The following is a 21421-nucleotide window of genomic DNA, read 5'->3' on the forward strand; positions in this document are numbered from 1 at the left end:
AAGAACATCCACGGAAAGCTCACACAATCTGCCCGGGGGGTCGGAAGCGGCCAGCCTGGCCGCTCCTAACTAAGTGATGCATCGCGGCGCACAAACGGCTTCAGGCGAGAGACATGAACAATTTCAGTTCCACGGTGGCGTCGATCAGCTGGGGGATAAACAGGCGTCACTTTGTAGTTCACTGGGGAAGTTTGGCTTATGATCTCATAGGGACCTACGTAGCGGTGGTGGAATTTGTCACTAAGACCAGAGATGCGAAATGGTGTGTAAAGCAGTACTTCGTCACCAGGACGAAAAGAGACCACTCGATGTGTAGAATCATAGCGAGTCTTGCGGACTTCCTGGCACGCTGCCGTGTTGAGTCGGGCAAGCTGACGGCATCTGGCCACACGAGATAAAAAATGGGTAGGTACTGATGTGGAGTAGTCGGGCGTAGAGAAGAAGGAAGCGTCAAAAATTGTAGTGGGTGGACGGCCATAAACAAGGAAAAATGGAGAGTAACCGGTAGTTCGCTGTACTGCTGTATTATAGGCGAATGTGACGAATGGTAGAATAGTGTCCCAATTTCGATGATCTGGTGTGATGTACATTGATATCATGTCCGACAAGGTGCGATGAAAGCGCTCAGTCAGACCGTTAGTCTGGGGATGGTAGCTTGAGGTTGTCTTATGAAGGGTGGATGAGGCGTGAAGAACTTCGGCAACGACTTTCGATAAGAAGGCTGTACGGCGGTCACTTAGGAGCACCCGAGGAGCGCCATGTCGTAATACAATTGATCGCAAAAAGAAATTTGCTACTTCTTCAGCGGAACCAGTCGGTACAGGTGCTGTCTCAGCGTAACGTGTGAGGTGGTCGACAGCTGTTATAATCCAATGGTTACCCCCATAGGAGAGAGGTAGGGGACCATATAAGTCGATGCCGACTACGTCGAATGGCGTGGTGGGACAAGGAAGAGGTTGTAGAAGGCCAGCGGGCGAAGAAGTCAGCCGTTTGCGACGTTGGCACAGAGGGCAGGATGCGACGTATTTGGCAACGGTGGAAGATAAGCCAGGCCAAAAGAATCGTTTTCTCACGCGGTCGTAGGTTTTGTCAAAACGAAGGTGACCTGCAGTAGCGTCATCGTGGAGAGCCGCCAGTATACGTGGGCAAAGCACACGCGGCGCGACTGGGATCCAGCGACTTCCATCAGGGCAATACACGTAGCGGAGTAGGATGCCATCTTCGAGCTTGAAATTGCGAAGCTGTCGGCGAAGCCTAGCATTGGGCGGGTCCGAAGCGCCGATAAGACGGTCGATGATAGGACGGCAGTAGGCATCGGCTAATTGCTGTGAGCGGAGAGCGTGCTTGTTCTCAGAGTCGTCAAAACAAACGGTTGTGATATACGTCGGGCAAAGAGATGGTCGGCTCTGGTCAGAGGTGGAAATTAATTGTGAAGAAAAGCAGCAAGCGGATTCCGAAAGGGGACAGCGAGAGAGAGCGTCGGCGTCTTGGTGTTGGCGACCAGATTTATAAGTGACGTCGAAATAGTATTCTTGCAGGCGTAGAATCCAGCGGCCAAGTCGGCCTGTCAAATTTTTGAGTGAAGACAACCAGCAAAGAGCATGGTGGTCGGTTACAACTGTGAAGTGCCGACCGTATAGGTAAGGGCGAAATTTTTGGACAGCCCAGACGACAGCAAGACACTCCTGCTCGGTAATGGTGTAGTTTTTCTCAGCTGGAGTGAGAGTCCGACTGGCAAAGGCAATCACTTTCTCACGCGATGTTGCATCACGCTGCAGAAGTACAGCGCCAAGACCGTGACCACTGGCGTCGGTGTGCAGGATAGTTGGAGCGCTGTCACTGAAGTGGCCAAGAACAGGATCTGATGTGAGGGAGTGCTTGAGGTCATAAAAGCAGTTTCGCACTGCTCAGTCCACACGAAACGGCTGCGTGCTTTAAGTAGCTCATGAAGTGGTGCAGCAATAGTTGCAAAATGCCTTATAAAACGCCGGAAGTAGGACGCGAGGCCGAGGAAACTGCGCAAATCTGTAATCCGTTGTGGACGAGCAAAGTTCAAGACCGCGATTATTTTTTCAGGATCTGGGCGAATGCCGTCATGGCTGACCAGATGTCCCAATATTCTTATTTCCTTCTGTGCAAAGTGGCACTTCTTGGTGTTGAGCTGAAGGCCTGCCGAAGCGAGACAGGTGAGGACTTCATTCAGGCGCGTGAGATGGTCATTAAAGGTTGCCGAAAAGATAACAATGTCGTCCAAGTAACACAAACAGGTTCTCCATTTGAGGCCACGAAGTAAAGTGTGTATCATTCTTTCAAATGTCGCTGGTGCGTTACAAAGTCCGAAAGGCATAACATTAAATTCGTAAAGGCCATCGGGTGTTGCGAAAGCGGTTTTTTCTTTGTCGTCTTCGTGCATAGGTATTTGCCAATACCCTGAGCGAAGGTCCAAGGTCGAGAAATATTCGGAGCCTTGGAGGGAGTCAAGGGCGTCATCAATTCGCGGCATCGGATATACATCTTTGCGGGTAATTTTGTTGAGTGCGCGGTAATCAACACAAAAGCGTACCGAGCCGTCCTTTTTTTTAACTAGCACTACTGGGGAGGACCATGGGCTTGTTGAAGGACGAATTATATTGCGATGAAGCATGTCATTTACATTTTCTTCAATTACTTTTCGTTCAGAGAGGGAAACCCGATAAGGCCGTCGTCGAACGATAGAGTTACCTTCAGTAATGATGCGATGGTGTGCAACACTAGTCCGTCCCAGTGGTGTGGAAGTGACATCAAAAATAGCTTGGTGGTGTCGAAGCACTGTCAGCAGTTCTTGGCGTTGGTTCGGCGGAGGTCGAATTCGATCCCCTTGCTGCCTCTCACTGGAGCTACGTTCCGGTCGTCGTTTGGCAACTACCACCATAATCATGTCCACCGAGAGCAATCCCGACCCGGCCGGACCCTCTACCTCAGCTGCACCGACGCCTCCGACTCTACCCAGCACCTCCACCACTTGTGAAAGAAGGCTAGGTTAGACGGCAAGGTCGTGACGGCAAGGCCAGCGATGCCTTGTCTAGCGTTTTAATCCGATGACAAAACCCTGGCGCGTGCCGGAGCCGGCGCCGCGGGACGATGATGATGGTATGTACAAATGAAAGAGGAAGATCATGGCATGTACAAATTAAAGAACATCCACGGAAGGCTCACACAATACATGATTCATCATATGTTGGTCAGTCTGAAAATGGTATGCCGGTGAGTGAGCAAAATGCGAATTATTTTGTATAGAAAAACAGAACACTATGTAGGTGCCCACTGCATAAATTGGAATCCTGTACGTTTGGATTGTCATCTCGTCTCAAAAATTTAGTTTACTTCCAATTTTATGAATGCCTCGATAGGCTTGATATCCCATCCACACGGCATTAACATGTTGTCAAGCTACAAACCTCCTGTGGCAAGGTTATCGCAAAAGATATGACAGAACAATGCTGGAAAACCTTGTAGCGGAAAAAAAAGTATGTTCATATAAGTGCGTTTGCGCCAATCCTAGCTCTACATTTGTCTGTATAAATAATGTCGCCTACGAAGAGCTGAAATGCTGTTTCTATGATTGTGCCGTTTATAGTGAATAGCTAGGAGTCTTCAAAAAGCGAGCGTGTGCACGAGAAAAAAAGAATAAAGGTATTCGAAACAAGGGCTGCATACTCTACAACTTGTTTCGCGTCCCGTACAACGAATGTGCTAACCGTAGCTTGTATTTCAGGATATGGAAGGGCTTGCGGGCATCATGAGCGTTACTGTGACCTGATTTAGCGCTTCGCAAAGCGAAGGTCAAAAGGAAGTTTTAGAGATATTTTCTTACAGCGCCAGAAATAAAAACAGGCCGAATATGATAGACAAAAAAACAGGCGTGAATGGTCGGCCTGTAGTCTTTATCGCATGATTTAAAAGGTTACACTACATTTAGGAGTGATACCTTTCTGCATGAGATAAAAACACAAAGTAACACAAGCCATCCGTTGCTAGGTTACTTGACCTACAAACGAAATTCGCACCAGAATGAGCAACAGAAGTATTTGGTGCGTCGGTTTTTCTGCTACGTAAGTTGTTCTACAGACGCTGGGTTAGGCTTCACTGCGGTGGAACGTATATTTATGTAGTGACTTCAACAATAAATTGCAGACTTTATGTCGCAGAACTTAATAAGAGCCTTAAGTACGCAGCCGACATATATCTTTCAAAAGCCAGAGCCTTAATGCGTTCTACATGCTAGTGCGTGATCGGCAATGATCATTTAGATGCTCTGTATCTTCTTATTTCTCTGAAGATATGCGAGTTCTCAGTCCAAATTGGAGACACAATGTATATATGCGTGCCTTGAACTGCAGCAAAGGATCAAACAGGGTTTCGGAAACGGTACTCTACTATCGATCATATCCATACCATCAATCAGGTGATAGAAAAATGCTCGGAATATAACCAGCCCTTATACATAGCATTCATTGATTACGAAAAATCATTTGACTCAGTTGAAACCTCGGCGGTGATGCAGGCATTGCGAAATCAGGGTGTAGACGAGCCGTACGTGAAAGTGCTGGAAGATATATATAGTGGCTGCACAGCAACCATAGTTCTGCATAAAGTAACAAAATTCCCATAAAGAAAGGTGTTAGGCAAGGAGACACAATCTCCCCAGTACTATTCACAGCTTGTTTAGAGGAAGTATTCAGAGACTTGGAATGGGAGCAGTTAGGGACCAGGGTAGATGGAGAATACCTCAGTGATCTGCGATTTGCTGATGACATTGCCTTGCTAAGCAACTCGGGGGATGAACTGCAAATAATGATTGATGACTTAGACAGGAAAAGTAGAAAGGTGGGCTTCAAAATCAATATGCAGAAGACTAAGGTAAAGTTCAACAGCCTCGGGAAGGAACAGCAGTTTACATTAGTTAGCGAGGTACTGGAAATAGTAGGCGAATATGTCTATTAGGACAGGTAGTAACCGCAGATCCGGACCATGAAAAGGAAATAACAAGAAGAATAAGATTGGGATGGAGCGCATTTGGCAAGCACTCGCAGATTATGAGTAGCAGCTTACCGGTATCGCTCAAGAGGAAATTACACAACAGTTGCATCTTGCCAGTACTCACCTATGGGGCTGAAATGTGGAGGCTAACCAAGAGAGTTCTACTTAAGTTGAGGACAAACCAGAGGGCTATGGACGAAAAACGATAGGGATAACATTAAGAGGTCGAAAGCGTGCAGAGTGGGTCAGAGAAATAATTCAAGTTGCCGACATTCTAGTGGAAATTAAGACGAAGAAATGGACATGGGCAGGACATGTAGTGCGAAGAGAGGATAACCGATGGTCGCTGAGGGTAACAAACTCGATTCCAAGGGAAGGAAAGCGTAGCAGGGGGCGGCATAAAGTTAGGTGGGCGGATGAGATCAGGAAGTTCACAGGGGTTAAGTGGATGCAGCTAGCACAGAACCGGATTAAGTGGAGAAATATGGGAGAGGCCTTCGCCCTGCAGTGGGTATAATCAAGCTGATGATGATGATGATGAACTGCAGCCATATCAAATCTTATTAGCGCTCACATGTTTCGTATGTATGTGTGTGGTTGTCATGAACGGAAACAGACAAAATATTTCACATGATCAGGTCAAGCGCGAAATCGTTAGGTTAGCACTCTGGTTTTAACTAAAGCTGTTTCGGGAGTTTATGAATGTCAAGAACATTTCAGACAAAGGTGGACAAAACAACGAGAGTGGTTGCCTGTGTAGTGGCACATTATAAAGTTATAGGCCCGCTTTAACACACCTCATCTGAGAAACGCGATAGCAAAGTGTTCTCGATAGATTTCGCACTGGTGAAATTTTATCAAGACGACATGTAAATCACAGCATGAGAAACTGGGACTTAAACAAGCAATTTTTGCGGCAGCGGCAGCATTGCGGAATAGCCTAGTGCAGTCATTACCAAAGCAGGTCTTTTGGCACCATAAAATGTTTTCAATGTGATAACGATAAAGCCATTGTTCTGCAGAGAACCGGTGTTGAGCGCGAATCATCACGAGGAAGCTTCGGCCAGATGGCGTCGCAAGATACAAATTGGTCGGGAAACCATATCGCTTTGATTTGGCATGCTTGCTAACTGGAGTAGCTTTTTTGGGAGGTTGTGATGGGAATGGAACCCACCGGGATCTCTGAATACCGAGTCAGGCGATCTTAAGTCGCGAAGGTATCTTTACAAGGCTTGGTTGAAGCGGGGGCTAGTATCTATTTTGGGTGGCTTTTTTCATAAATTAGTAGTAAACCTATGTATGACGATGTGTATGTGCGAGATAGGAGAGGCGGAAATTAAATGAAATCAAGGGGAAAGCCACAAGCAAAGCTCACGTACGCACTCGAAAGGATGCAGATGGTAGACGTTAAGGCTGCTGGGTCCTGCGCTTAAACGCGAAGGTTAAGGGACCTTTATAATTTTTGGTTAACTTTATTTTAAGGGGAGTTGACTGATGGATGAATGATAGAGATGACTGAAAAACGTGCTTTCGTGCAGTGTCAAGGCACCCTCTAGGTGGTATATTGATTATGCTTAATGTGAAGGAATAAAAACGGAAAATAAAAATAAAGAATCTAAATTTTATCCAGGGACCATGGTGTAGTTATCATTTTTGCCCACCTCACATTATAGGTTTTAAACAATGATAGGTTCTGTTGACCTTGTGTTAGGGCTTATCCTCCGAGCAAGGCCGGACAAACTAATTATTATGGGGAAACATGACATTTTCAAAGATTGTTAAGAGAGGTTGAAAAGTGGGCCGTGTAGCAAGGGAAATACGTCTGATTTGAAACCACCATCTTGGCGGTAATTGATTGGAATTAAGTCGTACCAAAGATCCATGTTCTTATGCGACCGCACCTAAAATAGTTTTCACTTAGTTGAGCGGAGCAAGGAAACTGCCAGAAGTTAAGTACGAAAATATTACTGGATGCATTAAGAACCTAAAGGGAATGGATACTTATTTTTTAAGAAAGTACCATGGTTTTAAATCAAACTGAATTTCTGTAATTGAAAATTCTTCCAGATTGATGCAACACAAGTTTACAGAAATGAAAACGTGTAAGCGGCATAACGTTGCCAGGCAACTGGAGTACGCGTTTCTTTTCGTTTAGGAAATGTACTTTATTCTATCAAAAACAAGTCGCAAAAAGGCAGCTGATTTTATAACCTGAAGTAATTATCCTCACTTAGTGCAACCGCGCTTTTGTGAATAAATGAAGTACTCAATAATTTTAATGATCTTGGCTACAGTTATAAGTTTATTGTAAAACGAAATGCTCAATAGCAGACTACAGAGGGCTGGTATTTCGTGCTGCAGTCATATCAGCGTCTGTTTATTTGTGACAAGTATACGAAAACTTCGCTATTGATTATTTTGTCCTAAGACATATGATAAATGAAGTACTCTCACCTTGATTTCAATTCATCACATTCTTATTGCTCAGCGCAGCGATATCGGATTAGGTTTAGTGGGGTCCTCCAGAGTATATACTGTTTTCCTGTTTCTTTCTTTTCTAGCCTTCTATGCGTCAAGGAAACGTTTTTTTTTTTTGGGCTAAGGTTGTTCCTTTTTGTAACGCTCCCATTACTAGGCGTAGTTCATGGGAGCAATATGTGCTTGAAAAAAAAAAAAAAAAAAACGTCCGAGCGTTTCATATAATAATAACCAAAACATAGCGGGCGGTTTCGCAGGGTGTAACAATTTTACTGAGCGTGTCACTGTGGTACGTCATTACTTGCTTTTTGAAGGAAAATTTTTTTGATCTTCATACAATAAACATTTATGAACCTGTCCTAAAATTAAATTGTAATATTTTACTTTTCAGCCCAGCAGCGCAGCAATCCCGACGCAAAAGTCTATGGCACGGAAAGAGATTACACCTTTAGCTATTGGAACGAGAAAGAAGAGTGTTTTGTTTTAACGTTTAACAGTGAAACAGGTACAGTTACTTCCTCAAAAGAGCGCTTTTTTATCACTCTCTCTCGTAAAATGTCTGATAATTAGAAACATAGAAGAATGTGCGCAATTATGGCAGCTTCCAGCATATAAGGCAATGATAGTAAGTGCGCGTATTTAAAATTGATGTGAGGTGCAAAGAGTAGCGATGCCTACACGACACCTAAACAGCTACATAGCCTAATCCTCAGCACCTCCTACAGTTATTGCATTTGCTTTTCTTTTATTTTCATTTTTTTTGTTTCAATAGTTTATATACTTTTGCCTTCTATAAAAGCATTTCAGGTCTTAGCCTCGTAATCCATGCTCTTCTTCTTACCCACTCTTCAGAGAAGTGTATCTCTTCCCTATTGTCAGAGAACATAACTTCAAATTTCACTAATGCATCAGAAGCCTTGCCTAAAAAAAAATTCATCAATCAACCAAACTATTACTATGTAATTCATACCAGCTTTTATGATCTCGAGAAAACTTGGTTTGAGAACCTGAGTCTAAACTCGTAATTTTCGCGACCATCTTCCATGGAGCTGAAATTTCAACCGAGCCGCGAACTAATACTGCTGTGTGAGTTCATTAAAACTGCGTTTATTAAAACGGTTTGTTTTTAACATGGGTAGAGCGATATTGCCTTAAATATATTAGCTATATAAGGCAACAGTCGTTGAAGCTACTCAGTGACTAGGTCGGTAAATAGTGTGGGGGCCCCTTGTGCAAATTTGGCGCGATAGCAGTGAGCCAGTACATACTAATTAGTTTGTAGCAATTAGTGCTGAGTAATGAAGTCATGTAAGTATCACCTAAAAACTGCACTTATAAGGCACTTAAGATGTAGGTGTTAGACATACGGAGTCTAACAGAATAAAAATATTTTGAGGTATGAGTAATGAACGGCCAGATAAACCATGAACAGCGCGCAAAAAATATAATCAAGGCAACATGACGAAGAGATTCCGTGATTGTGATGCATAGAGCATTTGGGTGCGTAGCTATTATGCATCGCATAGATGTATTTGAAAAGGAATAAAAAAAAATTGGGAGCACTGCAGAGATCTGCATTGGAGAAATGTGAAAACATGGGCATTGGCTTCTTTCTAGCAGATTCTAAAGTGTAATGACAGAGCACTTGTTAGTGTCATTACTTAGCATTTTGAGTCATGAATTGACACTTGCCACAGTCAAGACTTCGACGTACACAAAGAATGGACTCCACAATCATGCACATTGAACCTCCGATCTCACTGATTCATGGCAGTTGACTATGATTCATGGCTAATCTGTAATGACTGACTAGTCATAGTATTTGTATACAACTCGTCATTAAATACACATTCAAGCCTTCCAGTCTTGTCTTAACATATCGTCTTATCACACATTTCATTTTGCTTCCATATTTTGCTTCTACGTTTTGCGGAGATGTTTTTACAAACTTAGCCAAGTGAGTCTGTCACCATATTATTGTGAGAGCTTACTTTCTGAAGTTCCGTTTCTTTACACTGTCTAAGGCCATAAGTTCAGTATAGGCTAGAAATAAATCATAGTGCTATGGGCAGGTTAACGTTATGTTTCCACCGCAAAACCAACATAGTTGGCAGACTAGGAGGTCATGGGCTCAGCCAAAGTACAGGAGACTCAGAATAAAGTATAATGTGAACCCTGAGGAAATGGAAGCAAAAAAGGGAAACTGTGGTACTTAAATTGTTGGCCATGAAGAGCGCTCACTTAAAGCGGCAGACTGAGTAAAAAGCTAACCTAAAATGTGCGACAGACAAGAAGGAAAAGGAAAGAGCTTCATAAAACAGGTAAAAAAAACGTAAAAAACCATGAATTAAAATACTTAGGCAGGAAAAAAGGCACCTAATTTCACCACAGGGCTCCTTAACAAGGTCGCGCCGTGCTATTCATCCTGAGCCCTATGCTCAAAGGGGTCCTTTGGATCACGTTTACGCGGACAACGACAGGTTTGTTGCCACTACATGCTGCTTTTCAACTCAGTCGAATGAAATTTCCTCGATGGCGCTGGGATGGCGTGTCTGAGTCACTATTGCAGATCAGGGGTTTGAGTACGCCACTCGATTATGCACATTTTTTAAGAAACAACGTCACTTTGTGCAACTGCATGGCTACGCCACGACTTAATTAACTTGAACAATCTAGATTTTCAGTTCCATCGACGCCGGGTTTTCGCCAAACCGAACAATTAACGCTGTTGGATTGAAGACCTACATAAAAAATTGGAAAGAAAAATCAGGAAGAAATGAATCTCTAATAACAGGAACTCAGCGCCCTGCTCTCCTGAGTGATATTAGATAGTCAGCTCGTCAATCATCGTGTGTGTTTTCTTCTGTCCCCGTCCAAGTATTAGCTCTAATTTCTTCTTAAATATGCAGAACCAACTATTCTAACAACACGCACTCCTGAACAGAGAGAACGTTGTCCAAGAAGATGGAACTTGTACAATGCTACTTCGCGAGACTGCAACAGCCCCCCCCCCCCTTGCGTCTGCTACGTTGGAGTGCCACCCTCTGGCCCTGCCCAACCATCCTGCCAACTGGGGGTCACGTCGGTTAGTGAAAACCATGGAAGCCTCTCTGGAACACCATACACGTAGTTTTTATTGCGCACAAGCCACTCCCTTGCGCCTAGAAGAGTGCTAAGCTGACCTAGATAGTGAATGCTAATTTTATCAAGCAGGCAGCTTCGCTAAACAGAGAGAAAAGAAAAAAACTAGGCATACGCAGTCCCATCTGTGCGGATTTTGTCAGCTTTTTCAGGTTTCTGTGTCTGTTTGCCGTTTGTCTACATATTTATGCAATACATATGTGCCAACACAGCCCATAGAAACAGGTTTGCTCTGTGACCAATTATACGAACATACGCACCATGACCCTTTCATGGATCACTGCCTTGTCGCGGCGGAGGGGCTTGCGAAACTCGATGAAGTCGTGAGCTCTGCTGTGTAGGGCCACCCAATATAGACAGGTCACGGTAGAGAGTTCTGACAAAATATGATTCACTGGAGAAGGTAATGGACCCACTTCAGTATTTCCTGCCAAGAAAACCCTATGGCCAGTCCCACTACCATTAATGATATGGCACCGGAAGATGAGCTCCCCAGGTTGGAAGGCGTCCCATATGTTACTAGGGATGAACAAAGGGCGATTCCTAGTAGCTCCAGGACGAATGAAGCGGCTGGGCTAAAGCAAAAAGGACGCTCAGTTGTGGATGTGTCGGAATGGACCGGAAAGTTCGATGTTGCAAGGAGATATATCACATATCAACATGGAATGTAAGATCTATGACGCAGGGTAAACTGGATGTCGTCAAGCGAGAAATCTACAGATTGAACATTGATATCTTGGGTATCAGCGAGCTCAAGTGGACCGGAATGGGAGAATTTAACTCCGGCGACCATTATATCTTTTATTGTGGGCACGAATACAAGAGAAGGAATGGGGTCGCTCACATAGTAAACAGAAGAATGGGCAAAGCAGTGCTAGGGTACAACCCCAAAAATGACCGAATGATTTCACTTCGGATTCAAGGTCACCCTTTCAACATAACAGTTATTCAAGTCCATGCACCGACCACTACTGCTGAAGCTGACGTTGAGAGATTTTATGCGGACCTACAATGCCTTTTAGACCGCACCCCATCATCAGACGTCAGTCAGGAACATCAGCAGTACTGAAGGCACAGAATATTTCGCCAATTGCATGAACGTGGGAGGAAAACAATTTTGTTTCTATTGTAGTGCAGTAAGCACTAGAGATGTGCAAGACGGCTCACTTTAGAGACCGGATCGGAGCGGCACCGCTCACTAAAGTGAGTCGGCGCACTTGAAAGGCTCACTGGCTCACTTACATCTGTAGAGGTAAGTGGACCGCTCAGAAGGTACCGGATCTTATATATATATATATATATATATATATATATATATATATATATATATATATATATATATATATATATATATATATATATAATGTAACACTCTTGTCTGTATGTAACACAACCTTTCTGAGCCCAAGATATGGTGCACACGAAACAGGCGGCACTTCCACACCCACTCTCTTCTTCGTCCAACTATCCCAGAGTTCCTTATCTTCATTTATAATATGGATTGTAACATTTGCCTCCCTTTCGCAATCAAAGCCTCCAGGCGAGTCAGGTGTTGTCACGAGAGTAGCATTTCTTCAAACGGGCGACATGTGTAACTTCAGTTTTTGCCGAACGTCTTCCACTGGCCGTAAGGCGTGCAATCCGGTAGTTAAGCTTGCCGACTCGTTCTATGTTCACGTATGGTCCAGTGTAGCGTGCCAAAATTTTCTGATGTAAGCCGCGCTTTCTCATTGGTTTCCAAAGCCAGACTCGGTAAGCGGGGAAGTAGATGATCTGGCGGTGGTGGTCGTCATAGCAAGCTTTCTATTGCTCTTGTGTTGCCATAGTCCTCAGTCGGGCTATTCGCCGCACTTCTTCGACCAAGCAAAGGGTTTCGGCTATGGACGGGTCGTCTTCAGTAGAAAATAGGAGGATGGTCTCGAGGGTGTGTCGAGGGCAGCGGGCGTACAGGAGGAAGAATGAGCTGCATCCTGTGGTCTCATGCCTGGCAGTGTTGAAGGCGTATGTGATGAACGGAAGAACACAGTCCGAGTTTTTATGATCCGATGCGACGTACATTGAAAGCCTATTTGTGAGAGTTCTGTTCGTGCGTTCAGTTAAACCAATTGTCTGAGGATGATAAGGGGTCGAATGTCTGAAATCAGATGCACATAAACGGAAAAGTTCTTCAATTACATCTGCAGTAAACTGGCGATTTTTATCACTAATTACACCTCTCGGTTGAACATGTCACAAGGTCACTGAATGCAGCATAAACAGGGAAGCTTTGTATGCTGTAGCGGCGGGGAGAGCGGCTGTCTCATAATAGCGAGTAAGATGGTCCACACATACAGCAATCCAACGATTGCCCCTTGCGACTTTGGAAAGGGACCCAAAAGGTAGACTCCGACTTTCTCAAAAGGAGCCTTGGGCGGTGCTATAGGGGGAAGCATTCCGAGTGCAACACCAGTAGGACCTTTGTGACTCTGGCACTGAGGACAGCCGGCAACATACTGGTCAATCATTTGGCCGTCCGCGGCCAGTAAAATCACTCCTGAGTGCGGTGCTAATTTCTCGAAGATCCCAGGTGTCCCGAAGCTGGATCGTTATGCATGACGTGTAAAATAGAAAGACGGAGGCTTTCAAGTACTACCAAAAGAAACCGATGGCCAGTGTCTGAGTAAACATTCTTGTATAGCAGCCCATCACGGAGACAAAACTGGCTGTTCGAGGCTGGTTCTTGAACAGCCTTCAAAAACGGCTCCAGGTGCTGATCGTTGTGTTACTCTGTTCGAAATGTGCGAGTATCAGAAAATTTCGAACATAAAGTAGCGACATAGTGGTCGACGGCGTCCGCGTCCCATTCCGTCGTGGCAAGTGGCAACCGGGAGAGCCAATCCGCATCTGCGTGCCGTCGGCCACTTTTGTATGAAATGCGTAGTCTATTCTTGCAAGCGAAGTGCCCAGCGGGCCAGGCGACCAGACGGGTCACGGAGATTGAGTAGCCAGCATAGGGAATGGTGGTCGGGTACTACTACGAAAGGCCGTCCGTACAGGTTGCAGCGAAACCGCCGCACGGCGAAAACCACCGCCAGACATTCCTGCTCGGTGATGGTGTAGTTGCGCTCCGTCTTGCTGAGAGTCCGACTGGCGTAAGCAATCACATGTTCACGGTCGTTATAGCGCTGAACGAGGACAGCACCGAGGCCTATGCCACTTGCGTCCGTATGTACTTCAGTTGGAGCAGAAGGGTTGAAGTGCCATAAGATAGGGTGCGATGTTAGGAGCAACTTCAGTTGTCGGAAAGATGAGTCGCATTCAGATGTCCACTGGAATGGAGCGTATTTGTACTAGGCACGTGATCGGTTAGGCGATTTTTGGACAAGGAGGGATGAAGCGTCGGAAATACGAGCTAAGTCCAAGAAACCTGTAGAGCTCTTTCACATTCCGAGGTTGCTGAAACGCGGAAACGGCTACGGTCTTCTGAGGATCAGGCCGGACGCCGTCACCACTGACGAGGTGACCCAGCACCAACGCCTGTCGTTCACCAAAACGGCACTTCTTTGAGTTGAGAACAAGTCCAGCTTGGCGCAAGCAGTCCAGCACGAGGACTAGGCGGTCATTATGCCCTTTGAATGTCCGGCCAAAGATGACTACGTCGTCCAGATAGCACATACAGACCTGCCATTTCAGACCACGTAGTATAGAAATCACGAATCTTTCAAATGTTGCGAGCGCATTACACAAGCCGAAAGGCATAACATTAAATTCAAACAGTCCATCGTGAGTGATGAAAGCAGTCTTCTCCTTGTCTGCTGGGTGCATTGGGATTTGCCAGTATCATGACCGCATGTCGACAGATGAAAAGTATGCTGCAGAATACAAGCAGTCAATGGTGTCATCAATGCGAAGAGGGTAGACATCCTTCTTAGTGACTGAATTCAAGCGGCGGTAATCTACACAAAATCGGCATGTGCCATCTTTCTTGCGCACAATAATTGCTGGAGCCGCCAGGGACTGCACAATTCTTGAATGACACCTTGGTCCAACATTTCACGTACTTGCTCATAGATGACCATGCGCTCGGACGGCACCACACGGTACAGTTTTTGGCAAATTGGATGTGCATACCCGGTGTCAATTTTGTGACCTGTGTGAAACCCAGGAAAAGTCCGTGAACTGATTGGTTTCGAGAAGTCAAAAACGGATGAATACTTCGACAGCAGATCTTCCAAAGCATCACGTTCTGTGGCGTTCAGAGAATTACTAATCATACCACGCAGTTGAGCATTCACTTGGGACGGTGCGACACTCCGCTGAGGTGCATCCGTAACCAAAGCTAATAATATTGGCATGTCTGAACTGCAAGAAGCAAGCTTCATTCCGGCTGCTAAAAGAACTGGAAAGAACTGGAGAAAATAATAGTCCACAATCGCGTGCAGCCTTTGGTTACCGACATCAAACAATTGGGAACTAGGAGAGATTTCTTCGCGCATTTCGAATAGTTAGGGGTCACGGTCGCATCAAACGTTTCAATCGCACGACGAGAATACAAAACCGGAATGTACTGCATAGACATCGGAGGCACAACAGTATCGTCGCACACGTACAGCACATCTTCACAAACAGGAGGCTCCTCGAAGAACTCAGGCGGTAGGCAGCCCTCAACACCGATCTCGCCCGTGCGGCAGTCTATGGTTGGCCACACATGCGCAGAAAATCTATACCAAGAATTACATCATGTGTGGAGTGAGGTAGCACGGCGAATTCCGCATAAAATACGGTTTCTCCAAGAGACACTTTGACACTGCACACTCCCATGCGATACAACAAATCGCCAATAACGCTGTGAAAATTTGCATTTCTGTCCCAAGGAAACATAACTTTTGGTCCCAATAAGTTTTTAAATGTTAAATTCATAATCGATATTGTCGCACCAGTGTCCACTAATGCCATTGTAGAAGTACCGTCAACACACACACAAATCCTATTTTTGAGCATAGTCACGGAAGGAGGTATTTCTGCGATTAGTGAGCTTTCACCGGCGGCCTCACCTCCACCGGCCGCGGCGCCTAGTTTTCCGAAGGAGGGGACTGGGAACGACGCCGTGGGAATGGCGAGCGTCGGGCACGAAAAACGGGCGGTGGAGTCAGACTCCGGTCGGAAGTCGGGGAGTGGTTGTGTACGTCACCGCGCTGAAACTGGCCGTGCGGAGGAGACGACCAGTACCGACTAGAATCAGCTGGGGGATCGCTGGTCGGGTCTGGACACGTTGTCAGGTCATACCGCGATGGTTGACGATGACGGCATTGTCGTGAAATATGGCCCGGGGTACCACACCGGTAAAAGACAGGAGTAGGCCGAAGAAGGAGTTGGTTCTGAAAGGATTCGATGTGATGCTGTCGATAAAAGCCAGGATCGCGTTGATCTATGAACCGCGGTGCTCGCCCAGGGCTTCGCGGCCGAAGGTCGTTAGGCTGATCAAGATGTCTAGAAGAAACAGGGCTTGCGAAATGTTGCCGCGAGCATTCTTTGAAAGAGGCAGGGTGTGCTGAGTGAACAGAAGAAAACTCAGGCGGCGATTGAAGATTGTAGCTGTTCACACGGAAAAGATGGGCGGTGGGACACTGGTGACCTGTTCCGACAGCGGGAATCGAGCCGGAGTAACTCTTCGCGAATGATCTGCCGAATAGTTGAATTAAAGTCCGGAGGAACATGCTCGTCAACTCCGGCGACTGTTGTCACATTGGTAAGTTTTCCAAACTTAGGAGTTACTCGACGGGTCTTTAGTGCTTCGAATGTGCGGATGTGACGGAGGACTGCCAAGACAGTCGAGATATCATCATTGGCGATGAGGAAGCTGTAGACATTAGCTGCGATGCCCTTCAAAAGATGGCCAAGTTCGTCCTCCTCGGACATGCGAGAATCGATGGTTCTGCACAATTTGAGGACCGCTTCGGAATAGGTAGTGCAAGTCTCGCCAGGTAGTTGGGCAGGATTGGCTAGCGTCTGCTCGGCCTGCTTCTTGCGCGATGACGAATCGCCGAAACACGGTTTAAGTTAAGTGACAAGCTATCCCATGTCGTCAGCGTGTCCTCATGGTTTTCAAACCAGACAAGGGCGGTGTCGGTCAGGAAGAAAACGACGTTGTCGAGCTGAGTGGGCAAGTCCCAGCGGTTGTAACGGCTTACCCGTTGGTAGTGGCGGAGCCAGTCGTCAACGCCCCCCCCCCCCCCCCCCCCCCGCTACGCTAGCGAAAGGCCGGAGCCCGCCTGATTTGATGTGGCAAGAAGCACTGGGCTAGGCTCAGTCGGCGGTGGCATTGTAACGATCAGTGGCGGGAGTCCAGCAAGGCGGCGGCTACGACAAGGCTCCAGGGGTGCGTCGATTGCGAAATAACGTGGGATCAAAAGCGTACTCTTCACCAATAACGTAACACTCTTTTCTCTATGTAACACGACCTTTCTGAGCCCAAGATATGGTGCACACGAAACAGGTGGCACTTCCACACTCCCTCTCTTCTCGGTCCAACTGCCCCCGAGTTCCTCATCTTCATTTATCATATGAACAGTAACAATGTATATATATATATATATATATATATATATATATATATATATAGTATTATAAGTAATAAAAATTAAAATCAATTTTCATCACAGGTTGCCGGGTATTCTGTTGCTCATGATGGTGACATGGTGTCCAGTCCCTTCTTTGTGTTTGGCGCGAACGGCAGTTGTGCGACGAGTGCAGCGGGCATAGGGTCGTTATTTCCCACTGAATCTCGGCCTCGGCGGCTGCGTTTCCATGGAGGCGAAACCGAGTGGCGTCTGTGGGCTGTGCGATGTTAGCGCACGGTAAAGAACCCCAGGTGGTCGAACATTTTGGAGTCCGACACTACGGCGTTTCTCACAAACTGAGTCGCTTTGGGACGATAAACCCAGAAACCAATCCAATCTTCTTACCTAAATTGAATTCTTTCACTTTTCTTCCGATCAGATGTATATTCGTTGTAGTCAGTGCTCTCTGCGTCCTCTTCTATATTCGTCCTCTTCCTACGCGCCATTTCATCAAAAGAGTAAACTGCACGTTCGATTGTCTTTTGAGACACAAAAGACTTCGTCTTCAAATGGTGCTGTTGCACTAGCCAACAATGCATGACCGATGAGTGTCGTGAGACATCGTTCAAACAGCAGCATGGCAATGCGGCGCCATTTTTTGCCATTTAAGGCTTCTTTACTCCCCCTTTCAGAGGCATCGGGTGTCGCACATATTACGCATACAGAAAAAAAGGGATTGCCGCGGACCACTTTACACAGCAGACGAGTACGTGTACCGGTCCCCACTCGTCGGCATGGAACGAAACCAGAAAACTGCAAGACAAAACAAAAGTGGGGGCACCAGCAGCAGTGCGCCCGCGGTACCCGCAGGAGGATCCGAAGGTAATGGGTTGGTTGTGACACTGACAAGGAAGGGCGGTATAGTTGCTTTTTCGCTTTGCGTTTTGAAAAATCTCGCCCGGCTCTGACAGAAAAGGCTCATTGAACGAGAGACAACCGGTTTTACAAAAAAAAAAAAACGCCGTTCCAACCAACTAGCAGATCTCCATTTATAGAGAAAAAGCAAAGGAACCACCTCCCTCGCTCTCCAAAAGAACGGCGCACTCCGCTCAAAAGATAGTCGAGAGCGAAGACATTATTGCGAATCCTGCAAGAAAAGGCAGGAGGTTGCTTTCTCGCATCGCTATTAGATGGCGCGGGAGTCGCACCCGCCTTTGACAAGGTTCACTGAACGAGAGAACCAGCAACCAGCTCTCCTAGAGATCCGACGGCTCCGACCGTTCCGATGCTCTGACCGCTCCTGCCGCTCCGGCTCTGACCTCCCCGGATCCGACGGCTCTGGCGAATCCAGCTCTGACTTTGCGGAGCCAAATGGCTCACCCGCTCTTTGAATGGAGCGGCTCCGAAGATCCGGCTCTCTTCGGAGCGACCCATTCCTACTAAACACATACTTATATAATGCATTTTTAGTCCCTTTCAATAAACCGTTCGCATACATGGCACTCGCACCGAACGGATTGCAGCTACAGCCTCTCATCGGCACTCCCCACCTTTTGAACCATTCCATATGTCTCGGCATAGAAAAAGAAACTTTTGGTTCCTTCTTCGTTGAATCGTAACCAGATTTTCAGAATGGTGTGTCTTTTTGATGCCTTTTTCGCGATAACTCCTCAGAGGAAGTGCAGCACCTGCTTCACTGCGGCGCTTGCTTAAGAACTAAGACAGAGGGCAAGCAGACGGCAAATATGGTAACTGTCGTTTGTTTATTGTTTCAATGCCAAACTGCAAATCCTCAGTTTGAAATAATATTTCGTGTGACTGGGCCTGCAATAAATATTTTTATTATTTAACAAAACTGCGGTTAGCATAACGCACGACGTAATTACGACAAGTAGCAGATGATTCGCCGGCGACTACCGGGTCATTGCAACACTGTGTTTATGCTGACACTGCATGCTCTACAAAAACTAAACCACATTGTAAGTTGAGACGTATAATGGGGACTGTAAATAATTCACTGCAATTATTTAGTTTGCCAGTAAACAGTTAGGAACATCAATCGCTCGATGTTTGCTATGTAACAAGTTTGTCCTGGAAAGGCAGTTTGTCAATTCGTGTAAACGGCAACAGCAGAAGGGCTGTATCAGAATATTTCATAAGGTCTGATGTCTCAATATAAAGCGGTCGATTATGTGTTATGCATGCTCAGTGAGTTTAATTACACTCGGGGATTTTTTTTTTCAGACAAAAAGGAATGCGAACTCCTCGTATGGAAGCCAGACGTCACAGCGAAGGAAGGAACACAAGTAAGAACGGAAGCACGAACCGAAGAACGAACGGAGACGGTAGTAGAAGGACGTTTTAAGGAGTGCGAGAACCACTACAAAGCTCAATGCCCTGGAGCTTCAGAAGAGATCTTATTTGATCAGTACTGCAAAATTACCGACGCGGAGTTTATGAAACTAATAACCAGCAACTCCAAACAAATTGACACTTCTGCTTGTAGGGAGCAATCGCAATAGATATTATGGGCAATCAAAACCCCTCCTCTATGGTTCTTTTTGTTTTCGTTTACTGGTGCAAGTCAGAACGATTTAAATGAGCGTAATTAGAAAGATGCAAATATTTGATAATGTTATTTCTATTTTGAGCGTTACTGAATCACTAATAGCTCATTTAGCAGTGTAGAGTCCTTGCGTTGTGCATGTTCTTAAGGCCTCTCTTTCGACAATAAAATTTTTTGTCAATATTTTTCGCAGCCGGTACATTGTCTACGGGGGCCATATGTGCATTTCTCACATAACAATTGATCCGAAAAAACTAAATGGTATTTCCCCAATCTTCGAATCAAAAAGAGGATGCATTTCTAGAAGAAAATATTTTCCATTATTGCAGCAAACAAGTTTCAGAGCAAGATATTAGCCATATAAAATATGAAGGGAAAACAAAACTTCAAACAGAGGTCGGAGCTATAGGAAAGGCAATTTTAGCGCATGCTCCGTCTTTACTATACCTCTGCATACGGTCCATGTGGCGCTCATATTCTACACAGTGCCCATCGTATCGAATAGCATTGTTGTTAGGCTCTCCACTGTTTTAGTTTTAGTTAAAGTATCACTTTCCAGGATTTGAACAGGGTTCACTATCTATGTTTTCGCTATCAATCATATGCATTGGTTCCTGCGGATTCTTGTCTTTTATCAGACTGAGGTGCGGCTAGAGTTACTAATCTCGTGTGTCCCCACTCAAGAACTTGATGGCGAACAAAAAAGCCTTTTATACATGGTACTAAAAGTAAAAATGCTTTGTCGGCGCCTATAAATGTACACAGATTTACACAGCTTCCGAATATACACAGGCTACAAATCTACACCCAAATTTTTTTATTATTTTGAATTAAATGCAAAGGCAATCCTAGCGTGTCGTGTGAAAGAGATGTTTAGAAGTCTTGACTATGCGCTTCGCACTTGCAAGGGTCACAAGCCCGTTTACTTTATTATTTTATTCGGCAGCTGTGAGCTGAGGCTCCCACAAGGTTATAGCGCTTTTGAAGGGTAGGATAGGCTGAATATGGCATAGGTAAGATTAACGTTTAGTGGTGGTCACCCTACTTAAGCAATCGTCTTACTATATACGAGCTTCAGAAACCGAGCTTATGGAATTGGTCAAATCGTCTCAAATTTAATTGGAATACGCCTTTTTCGATTTGGAATATGTATAAGCTAGAATTTACCTTTATAAACCCGGTATCTATATCAGTTTGAAACACGTTTGAAACAGTTTGGAACGACCTGTATCAGGAGGAGCGAGCTTTCTCACGAGGGATTGAAGTGTTCCATCGGGACTCGTTAAGGCACAAAATAAGAACTGGTGCTGTGCGTTTTCCACATTTCATGTTTTTTTTTCATCGGCAAAGCAGTGCTCCAGCCAGTTTAATTTCTAGACATAAATGGCACTGATACGTATCACAGCAAAACATGTTACTACTGTGGTTGGCACTGTCATTGTTCACGTGAACAGAAGGGAGCGTAGGGGTGAGATAGTTATCGCCAAATTAATCGCGATTGCAATGATGAACTCAATATTTTATATCCGGCAAGTGACTGTTTAGCAATTTGCATCCTTTATGTCCTAATTTTGCCGAGATCGAAGCATATTTACGTTTTTCTTAGCTCTTTAGAACTGCCGCTGGCTAAACATATGGACGCAGCGCTACGATTACCAGTGTTTAGGCCCTTTGTTAC

The 21421-nt window shown here is 45.4% G+C and overlaps 1 protein-coding gene across 1 annotated transcript in view; it reads left to right on the plus strand.

The window, feature by feature from the left end:
- The window catches only part of LOC146176708 (uncharacterized), a 35886-nt gene extending 15960 nt beyond the window's left edge, over nucleotides 1-19926 (plus strand). The window contains exons 4-5 of the mRNA XM_084581028.1: nucleotides 7889-8002; nucleotides 19422-19926. Of these exons, the coding sequence (XP_084437154.1) occupies nucleotides 7889-8002; nucleotides 19422-19699 (392 nt within the window). The 3' untranslated portion in view covers nucleotides 19700-19926. The remainder of the gene's footprint in view (nucleotides 1-7888; nucleotides 8003-19421) is intronic.
- The last annotated feature ends 1495 nt before the right edge of the window (nucleotides 19927-21421 follow it).

Source organism: Amblyomma maculatum, chromosome 10 (genome assembly GCF_055883805.1).
Source record: "Amblyomma maculatum isolate TAMU_Amacu chromosome 10, ASM5588380v1, whole genome shotgun sequence".
NCBI classification, from domain to species: Eukaryota; Metazoa; Arthropoda; class Arachnida; order Ixodida; family Ixodidae; genus Amblyomma; species Amblyomma maculatum.